Source organism: Phragmites australis, chromosome 8 (assembly GCF_958298935.1).
Source record: "Phragmites australis chromosome 8, lpPhrAust1.1, whole genome shotgun sequence".
Taxonomy (NCBI): Eukaryota; Viridiplantae; Streptophyta; class Magnoliopsida; order Poales; family Poaceae; genus Phragmites; species Phragmites australis.
In genome coordinates this window covers 5,907,190-5,918,116 of record NC_084928.1, presented here as the reverse complement: position 1 = coordinate 5,918,116, position 10,927 = coordinate 5,907,190, and the positions used below count along the sequence as shown (strand labels likewise).

At 40.2% G+C, this 10,927-nt stretch overlaps 1 protein-coding gene across 1 annotated transcript; it reads left to right on the top strand.

Moving 5' to 3' along the window:
* Positions 1–2,835: 2,835 nt before the first annotated feature.
* LOC133926440 (uncharacterized) lies at positions 2,836–8,710 on the top strand. Its single transcript, XM_062372383.1, has 7 exons — positions 2,836–3,204; positions 4,256–4,313; positions 5,855–5,935; positions 6,046–6,081; positions 6,651–6,890; positions 6,971–7,109; positions 7,890–8,710. Exons 1-7 carry the CDS (start codon positions 3,020–3,022, stop codon positions 8,369–8,371), a joined length of 1,221 nt encoding a protein of 406 aa, XP_062228367.1. The 5' UTR covers positions 2,836–3,019; the 3' UTR covers positions 8,372–8,710.
* Positions 8,711–10,927: the final 2,217 nt, after the last annotated feature.

The window sequence follows — 10,927 nt, the reverse complement described above, 5'->3', positions numbered from 1 at the left end:
TTGAACAACCAAGGTAAGGGTCTCCTCGTCCCCGATAAGCATTTTGCCGCCTATCCACATCAAGTCGGAGGGTCAACAAGTATGAGCCACCAAGGCTCACAGTGTCGACGAGTCACTAAGACTCTAAGGCGCCGACATACCACTTGGTATAATACAGGATCACTCCCTGATCCCTTCTCTAGGCAACAACAACTCTCTCTAGGTCTATTAGCACTAATCATTCTATAATATTGTGCTTAATTACTTTGGATGGTCACTTTTAGCACTTTGGTGGCTTTGGATATATTCTCAAGTGTTCATGAGTTTCTCTGAACTCCAGCATACTCAAATGACCGAGTGGGGTATAAATAGCCTTAACCCCGTGAACTAGCTATTGCTCTAATAGACATATTTTGTTGTACTCATCGGATGGTCTGGTGTGTGCAACATTACAAAGATTGGACTAGTCGTTGGAACTTCACTTTCATTTTTTGAACACTGGATGGTCTTTCGAGTTTATTTTTTGAACACCGGAATATCCAACGTGCATATAGTGGCAATCGAACCATTTTAGAGCCCTTCTGGAAAATAATTCGGCGTGTTCATTTTGTGAATACCAGAACATCCGACGTATATTAAACTCCATTGCAAACTTTTTTGCGAACTCAGGAGCTTTTGGTTTGTGAGCGTTGGATTATCCGGTGGGTACAATTTTAGCAGAACAATAATATGTATTTTTTGTATAACTTTTTACTCCGAACTCCGATTTTAATGATTTTTGACTCTATAAAAAACTTGTGAAGAGCTCTATATGATTGTATAGAAATTCATCCCATTTGATTGCAACAAAAATTATGGAACAAGTTCATTTCATTCTTTTCTTTGTCCCGACTTCGGTGACTTCTCTTTTGTTGCATTCATGAAACTTATTAAAACATATATTTGACAAACATATTAGTCACATTAACTATATTATCATTAATCACTAAAATCAACCATTTCACTATACACCGACACTCACTCGGGTCATGCTACACTGGCACAAACGGTCCATCGTAGGTCTTCTCACACTAGTGTCCATCGATCCAGAGATGTGTGGACCGGATTTTGATACCAATTATAGGATTGAAAAAGCTTTTTTACACGCAAAAAACTCACCATTAAGTTGAGGGGCTCACTTCCATTTAAGTTAGATGCGTTGCACTTCTACCGCCAATGTGAAACTATTCTGGTAGGCTGGTTCTTATACGTGGAAAGGTATGCAATTTATTTGCCTCCGGATTCAGAAAGCAATAGGACAATGCTAAAGCGAAGAAAGAACAATACAAATTGCAAAGATAAGCCTTAGAGCGTGTGCCAAACTTCAGAAGTGCTTTCAGACATTTTTTTTGTCATTTCCTATGCTACATGTCTTCAAGTGACAAAGAGACAAATGTGAAAGAGTGGAAGTCGCCATGATCCCCTTGAGTGTTCTTTTAACCAACCAAAGCACAAAAGACGAAGTATATATACTGTCAAGCTCACCATCCTCTAATCGCTCGTAATGGTTCCAAATAACTTCGGAGCTGGGCATGCCCACCCAACAAATGTTCGTACTCGATTACTTCAATTGATGTGTGTTGGATATCTGAAGAACGCGTGGTGTTTATTTGCTACTTATAATGGATTAACGTGAATTCACAAGCAAGCATAACGGGACCTAAACAATGGTACTACAGTACTACGCGGATGCGCGTGAAATTTTCAAAGCGGACACGACGCAACTCTGATAAACTCACACGAAGAACAGACCTGGAAATTGGATTTAATTTAAAAATCTGCACGCAGTGTGAGGACATAACTTATGTGCAGAGGTTAAGATTTAAGGTCTCGTGGAAGATTTGACCCTTGAATACTAGTTCGTTTATATTTTGTAGAAGTAGTTCTCCCTTGACTTCAGTTTCAGTTTATGTAAGTACATTTGAAAAGAAAATTTTGCATGGACTTCGATTTCGTTGTAGTTATCGTGTACTAATTCTTCCCTTTCTCGGATAACGTTGGAATGTAATTCCAATCAGATCATCCACAAAATAAATGTCACTCTATAATAGCTACATAATCTATCTGGGCCTATCAGTTGCGTTTTTCTTACAATTCCGCCATCAACATTACCTGGGATGCGTTATTCTTACAACTGTTCTACAAGCGGTGTCCTGTTAGCTCCTAACTGAACCCTGATTAACTGAACAAACTTGATGCACGAGAGTCCCATTTGTAACGCTTCCTCAGAGAAAAAAATTATACATACATACACATATATACATACTATATCTACATACACATCTCAGGAAAAATATATAATTTACTTATAAAGAATTATATATAACTCAGAAAATAGTAGATATATCTCATAAAATAGTATATACTTCAGTTATAATGAGATCATCTATGAATTAAGATGTTATAACTAATTTCTAATATGTATATATAATTTTCTAATATGTGTATTTCTTTATACATAAATATATATTTTTAAAGATATATATATATATATTCGTTTTGAATCTTGATTAAAGGAGGAGTAAGTACACCGGAAGAAAATACTTCATATATATATATATATATATATATATATATATATATATATATATATATATATATTGGATTAGAATGGTAAACGATCAAAATCTCCAAGTCCGGCTGAAACGTAAACAATAGTCATCTTTATCCTAGTAGCTCCATTGGTTAGCGTTGACCACTGGCCACTTAAATTAAAAGCACAAAATTTCGCTTCACACGGCGCACAAGCAAACTCCATACAAATCTCAGAAAAGAAAAAAAAAGGCAACCCAGAAATCCTCATAAATAAAAAACGAAAATAAAAATCGGCGACGAACCAAACGCCGAAGCGATCGACCCACGCCCGTCTCCTCCCCTCCGCTCCCACCCATCCCCATCTCCAGACCGAAACCAGTGAAACGGCGCAAGCTCTTGCTCCGATTCTCCTCTCCTCGGTCTCCTCGCCGGAAGTAGAGCGGCGGCGTCGGCGGCGGGGGAGGCCATGTGGCCCGGCTGCGGCGGGCGGTTCTACTGGGCGCCCGACTCGGCGCCGCCGGGGGAGGCGAGGGGCGTCGCGGTGGTGTTCGCGTGGGTGTGGAGCGACGAGGCGCAGTTGCGGCCGTTCGTAGAGCTCTACGCCTCGCTCGGATGGCGCTGCCTCGTCTGCCACCCCGACCTCGTCGCGCTGTGAGTGCCGCTCCCTCGCGCGCTTCCTCTGCTTCTGCTAGTAGGTTAGATCCAGCCGAGCTCTTCTTGCTCGCCTGGGCTTGTGGAGGCGCCCGCTTGCAGCTCTTAGCTTCTCTCGGGGCTTATGGCGTAAGTTTACAGCTGCGCTTAGGCCTTGTCGGGATTGCTTGCTAGATTTGTGTCTGCTGAAACCACGAGGAAGCAAGCTTTAGGTTTTAGCCGTTTACAGAGTTTTGTTGGGCAGGGCGCTTAGCTGAGTAGTGTTGAATCGGTCACTCCTTCTTTGAGCTTTCCATCTGTGCGTGTTAATTGTCCTAGTTTTAGTGTTGATGTTTTTGTGCAATTTCTACTCTGTTACGGTTTGTGTTGATGCCATGTTAGATAGCTTTCCTGTTTGGAGTTTGATTAGGCTTGGGTGTTTTAGTTAAGCTATTGCTTGCGGGATGATGGTAAAGGGTTTTGATTGTGGTAACTGGATCTTTTCACAATCAAGGTTGACACAGTTTTTGTTGAGCCTCAGCCATATGTTCTTAGCGTCGATCCAAGGTGCCCCTTATCCTTGCTTTTTCCTTTTTCTTTGCTGTGTGTTGACACAGCTGTAGAATCTAAAATAATACATGCATCGATTCAATAATGTAATGCATTATATGAGGCAGGGTCCATCCAAAAGTTTTCTTTCTTGAACAATGTTGGCGCAGCTGGAAGCTTTATAGTTATTGGCACGGCCAATTTGGACATGGTGGAGCAGTTTTTATTGAATAGCACTAGTATGTCGATTGTCAAATCAGATGGCGCTGAAGGTAGAGGAGTAAGAGGGATTTAATAAGCATCATTTTATTCTGGCGGGGCTGGAGAAGTATTCAATAGGGCCCTTTTCCTACAATAACATTTGGGTAGGGCCCTTTTGTATGTTACTAATGGCGCTTTGTGCACCTTACTTCAAATATATACTTATAGGTTAAAAGTGTAATATTTCAGTGAGATCCTCTACAGTATTAGGCCCCTTTATATATGTGATCCTGTTACTGTACTAATTCTTTTCTTCTTCCAGGTATCTCTCTGAAAAAGCAACCTCACTGGCATCTGGTGTTATATGTGAACTGGTGAAGGTCAGTGTATTTTTTTTTTTGTCTTTATGCTCCACATTTGCCTTCTTGTTCTAAACAAACAAACAACAACAAAGCCTTTCAGTCCCAAACAAGTTAGGGTAGGGTAGAGATGAAACCCATAAGATCTTGCAAGTCTAGTCATGGCTCTGGCACGTGGATAGCTAACTTCCACGCACCCCTGTCCATGGCTAGTTATTTGGTGATATTCCAATCTTTCGGATCCCTCTTTACAGACTCCTCCCATGTCAAGTTTGGTCTACCTCGACCTCTCTTGACATTATCCGCACGCTTTATTCTTCCGCTATGTACAGACGCTTCTGAGGGCCTGCGTTGTATATGCCCAAACCATCTCAAACGATGTTGGACAAGCTTCTCTTCAATTGGTGCTACACCAACTCTATCACGTATGTCATCATTCCGAACCCGATCCTTTCTTGTGTGGCCACACATCCATCTCAGTATGCGCATCTCCGCTACACTCAACCGTTGGACATGTCGCCTTTTAGTTGGCCAACATTCTGCGCCATACAACATCGCAGGTCTAATTGCCGTCCTATAGAACCTGTCTTTTAGCTTCTGTGGTACTCTCTTGTCGCAGAGGACGCCGGAAGCTTGGCGCCACTTCATCCATCCGGCTTTGATTCGATGGCTCACATCTTCATCGATTTCACCATCCTTCTGCAGCATCGACCCCAAATATCGAAAGGTATCCTTCTGAGGTATCACCTGCCCGTCAAGGCAAACCTCATCCTCCTCGTGCCTAGTAGTACTAAAATCGCACCTCATGTACTCAGTTTTAGTTCTACTAAGCCTAAAACCCTTCGACTCCAAGGTCTGTCTCCACAGCTCCAACTTTTCATTTACCTCCGTCCGACTATCGTCGACTAGCACCACATCATCTGCAAAGATCATACACCATGTGATATCACCTTGTATATCCCTTGTGACCTCATCCATCACCAAAGCAAAAAGATAAGGGCTCAAAGCTGACCCTTGGTGCAGTCCTATTCTAATTGGAAAATCAATGGTGTCACCATCGCTTGTCCGAACACTTGTCACAACATTATCGTACAAATCAAATTGCATGCTCCTTGATTTTGTGTCCAATGACATTACTATATTTGTCCTGTTTCCGCATTAACATTGTTGCGTAATAATGTAATACACTATGCAATACCTCTTCTGACTCATCCTTAGTTATTAATAATATTCCATCTGTTATACAGAAAATTTACCAATTTCGGATATTGGAACTCTTGGGAAAGTAAACACATTACAATTTAGAACTATAATCTTTATCTTGTTATTTTATGTTGCTTTTATACCATCTGTCCATGTTGCCATATCTAAATGACCTTGGTGCTGATCAAGAACCGAATTACATGCGTGTTGTTGTATGATATGGTTTTGATATTGCTGAAAGACTGTTGAAATTATTGGGAAATGAGAGTCCTGAATCCTGACAACCATCTTTCTTCTTGTTTACTTTTCTATTAGTTACATAATATTTGCCCTGATTATGTAAAATACTGGTGTTTCAGGAACTGAAAATAAAACCTGTGCCAACTGTTCTTGCTTCTTTTTCTGGTGGCTCAAAGGGATGCATGTACAAGGTTATTCAGGTGCATGTGTGATCTGATCTTTAACTACTATTCGTTATTACTATCATTCGATGCCATCTGTCTTTTTAAAGTCCTTAGTTGAAATGACTGAACTTTCTTGTCTTGTCCAGTTACTGGATGGAAAGTGCGAAGGGCATGCAACCATGGTATGCCATGTCTTTCTTCTCCTCTTCTGAAAATTTCCTCATACAATTCATTGCAAGGAAGCAAGGATATCTGAAACCTATGAAGAAATCTCACTTTAATTGTTCTGGCCATTGATATGTGGAAAAGTTTAGCAATTTGTGTATTGTGGATTCCTTACTACTGGGCTAGAGTGTATTCCAGATCTATGTTGTAAAAATCTATCATTTGTTTGGGAATGTGGGATGATTTCTTCATCCTTCCTTAGTGATAACCCTAGCTAAAATGCGAAGTCTATACTTTCTGGTTTGTATCTTTGTATGTAGTATTTTGTTCGATCCTTTATTCATTAGTGGTGATTGATTTATTGAAGTCCCTGATCATCATTGTATTTGTCAGTCCCCATCATGATGTTGTATTGACACCAAATATTCACTATGTATACCCTTTGATTTTCCACTTAAACATAATTTATGAAGAAGCAACATATGTACGACCCACCATTTGCACCGATGATACTAGCTATTTGGGCAACAGCTTTGAATTTCTTGGTGAATATGTCAGTTTCTTGACATAAATTTCCGTTGTGCAGAAGGACTATCAGTTAGTGAGAAACTGTATCTGTGGGCAAATCTATGACTCTGGTCCAGTAGATTTTGTCAGTGATGTGGGCACCCAGTTTCTCCAGAAGCCTGCGGTTGGCAATTCATATCAACCATCGATATTACGATCATGGATGGCAAAGGCCCTGGCATCTGGCATGGATACTCTCTTCCCAAGCAGAATTGAAGCTCAGCGTGCAGAGTACTGGCACACACTATACTCATCAGCGGTAAGTCAGATTTTGTCTGTGTTTTTTGCATATCATTCTCAATATTCACCCTCTGTTTTTTTTATTTACTGTTCATGCAGAGATTGGGTCCTGTTCTTATACTTTGTTCAGAAGATGATGATCTTGCTCCGTGCCATGTTGTCTGTGGGTTTGCCAGGCGTCTGATTGAACTAGGCACTTATGTTAAGCTTGTTAAATGGAGTGATTCCCCACATGTCGGTATGTTCTCATCTATTACAGATTAATAACTCAGAACATTAATATTTTATTAGTAGCTTAAATTTTGAATGAAACAATTGTAGCTTCTTTCTAAGACTTGTCATTAATCCCATGTACTGTATTGTCAGTAAAACTAACTGATTGATCATTGATATGAAGACAACTACAAGTCCCATAAGCTCCACGTCTTGAGCAATTCACAGTTCAAGACATCGATTTATTCCCTCCAGTTTTACATGGCTTGTTGAAGATGTTGATTTATTACCTCCACTTTTTACAAGGTGTACTTTTACATGCACGTGGATTGGGGAGGTTATTGGGCCAAGAATGGTAGAAGGGAATGATCATGATTTCCCTGGTACTAATTTCTTAGGAATATAGAGTAGTTCTAATAACATTTACTCATAAATGTTGCAGAGGGAGAGGGAGAGGGAAAGGGATAGAGAGTGATGGAGATTCATATGCACGCCTTATATTTTGAAACAAGACTAGAAAAGATATATGCCTCATAATTTGAAACAGTGGTATTGATCATTGGTATTTCCTTGTAATAAATGGTCATTTCCATGTATGTATGGCTCTATTAGAATCTTCAACTTATCAAAGAATACAATATTAAGCTCAAGTATTTGATATCAATACATGCTGGTTACACTTTTTTTGGTCTATAGCTGTTGCAGATATGCTGGTCAACTTGAAGCCTTAATATTTTCTTTTCTGTTGTCAGACAACATCTCAAATTCTACTGACAATCAAATGACATTTCTTGATTACTTGCAGGCCATTACAAGTCACATGAAGGTGAATACAGGGCTGCTGTAAATGATATACTGGAGAAAGCTGTTGTTACGTTCTGCCACAGAAGCCAGCTGAATGATACAAGTGCAACAGGGGATCAGGAGTACAAGATAGCGCATTCAGTGTGCAGTCTACACAACGTGGCTGCCAATTCAAATGAGAGCCTAAGAAGGGTAGGTAACAGTCCCAGTGACCACTTCTTCCTGCCAAGTTCGAAGGATCATAATGGATCAAAGGAACCAGATTCTCTGATTGAGGAGCAGAGGCGGCACGTATCCCATCCACCCTATATGGAGCCTCAAGGAGTCCTTGGCCAAATTCTGTTCGATGTTTGTGTTCCGAAGAATGTTGAAGGATGGGACATCAAGCCGACAGTGTCCCCAAATGGTCGGTCAACACTGACTTCTACCTGGCAACTTGGTCCATTCAATCCCATCAAGTACTTCCGACGTTCAAGACTATAGTTTGTTGCAGGCATTGAGAATTTTGTGTACATATCGGAGGCAAGGCATCTAATGGCAACTCTGAGCAAGGTTTCGCCTATGTAGTTACCTTAAAAAAATTGACTTTGGCACTATCTGCTATTTCTATTTTGCTTTTGCAGATTGGCGAGAGAATGTACATATGCTGTGTAGATCATATGAGTGTATATTAGAAAGAGGGTCATGGACGTAGGTTCTAGGTGGGTTGTAAGGTGCATGTTAACAGTAAATAGGGAAGGAAATATGAATTATTATGCCCCTGTAATTTCTTCTCTTTGTCTCATGTCGGCAATTCTAATTATCCAGAAAACTGTTTTCTCTCTTCCTTTTCCCAATCATTGCTGCTGTTAGCGTCTTACTCTCTCTAGTCATGAAAGTGTCGTTTAGTCAACACGTTTGAACTTTGATTATCAATATCTTATTAAATATTTTGATTGAACTTTTGAAAATAATATAGTTAGATTTGTTTTGAAAAATAATTTCATAATATACAACTTTAATATGTTTAATATATCTAGTACTAGTAGTTAGTATAGGTGCCTAAAGAGGGTCGAGTCAAGTATAGGTTTGTGATTTCACCCGTAGGTGTCCATTGGACTGTCCGAGAAAACAAGAAACTCGTTGATCAGATCTACTCATTTCTCCTCGTTATCCTAGTATGTGCCCACCCCCACCGCTAGAGCTATTACCTCCCGAGCACCTCTTCTCCCTCACCATCCCCATGTCCCTCTCTCTTCACTCTTCTTTCACTACCTCTCGCAAGTCGTAAGGTCTCTCAGCACCGACGAGTAGAAGTAGGCCTAGCCTAAAAATTGAGCGAGTATAACAGTGACCATATCTTTGCAACTTCAAAAAAAAGCCTAAATCCACTGAAGTCCACTGGAAATAAGAATTTGAGCGGAGCATCTCTCCTGCGTTCGCCCCTGCCGATGAGCCCTTCCTCTTCTTCGCCTCCTCATCGTCATTGGCCCCATTGCCGATGGCAGTTTGCCTCGAGATCTGGAAGTGTGGAGGCGCGATTTGTGGCCGCTGTCGATGGGCTCGTTTCTTTCTTCCTTAGGGCCTACGCCAGCCATGCTGATCTTCGTATGGGTACATAGCTGCATGCTTTGCTTGCTAAATCTGGGATCCATGCAGATCTCACAACAGTAGGGTGAAAACGGATCGAATACGTATGGAATCGAATTCGGATAGTACGATTTACCATATTTTAATCCGAATATGAATACGGATCCGGATACTCTCGGATGCGAATACAAAATGGATAGTCCGAATTTGAATTCGCATTCGGATATCTACTCAATCTTTGAAATTCATGTCTGGAATTTAAATTTTTGATAAAATTTGAATGAAATTTGGTAAAACTTGACTAAAATCTATTCTATTTTGATTTGTATAGAATTTTAGAAATTTGGTTCAAAATTCATGTCGAAAATTTAATCTTTTGGCCAAATTTGACTGGAATTTGATAAAATTTGACTGAAATTTGATCAAATATGACTGAAATTTGTTCCAATTTGATTGGACCGGAATTTTGCTTACCTCTAAAATTTCTAAAACTTTAGCAAAATTTGGTTCCCTGGTTGGCGGATACGGATACGAATCGGATATATCTCGAATTCGGATATCCACATTTGAATCTAAATCTTGAAAACAAATTCGGATGTATCTATTTTAGTATCCATTTCAGAAACGAATACGAATACGGATATCCATATTCGTGTTTTAACGGATACGGATATCGGATAATTCGGATAGATAGCCATCCATTTCCAGCCTTACACAGCAGGGAACTCGCTTCTCTCGTACGCCAAGGCTGGCTTGATTGGTGAAGCAACGATGCTCTTTGATGAAATGGCTCAGGGATACAATCTCTTACGGTGTGCTTTTATTAGGGTATGTGCAGAATGGCAATGCAGAGAAAGCAGGTTCGGATTTGGATCTAACTTCTGGTTTCGTGGTGGGTGGCTTTTTGTTTCACTCGGGTCCAACATGACCATTGACATCCCTATTGCAGCCCCATCAATCAATGTATTGTTTCAGTACTGGCTAGCATTGAGATGACGTGGAGAATCAACTGTACTTTAGAACATGTGAATTCTTTCGAAGCATTCTTGCTGAATATTATGCTTTACAGAGAAGCTGAATGATGAACTTTTAGACTTGCTGACTTGAGCATTGTTTTTGCACCTTACTTCGAGGAAATGAAAAAAAAAAGCATCCTGCTTTAATTTCCCCCATGTTCTAAGACAAATCGAATACAAACTTTGGCATACTGGCTAGCTTTGGCACCTGATGTGTCCTCCTTTTGAATTGGAGGCGAAGTAGCTTGTCCCCAACTCATCAACTTCATTTTGTGGAGGCTACATTTTTAATTTTATTTTACATTACAAGTTCTCACGTTTGCCATACCCTTTTTTCTATGTGAGAACAGAGAAACAGTAATTTCCTTTCTACCGTGAAAAATGTAGGGAAATAACAGCTGCTACATTGCTGCATCTGCTTTAACATTATTCTCCTACATACCCTAAGCAACCT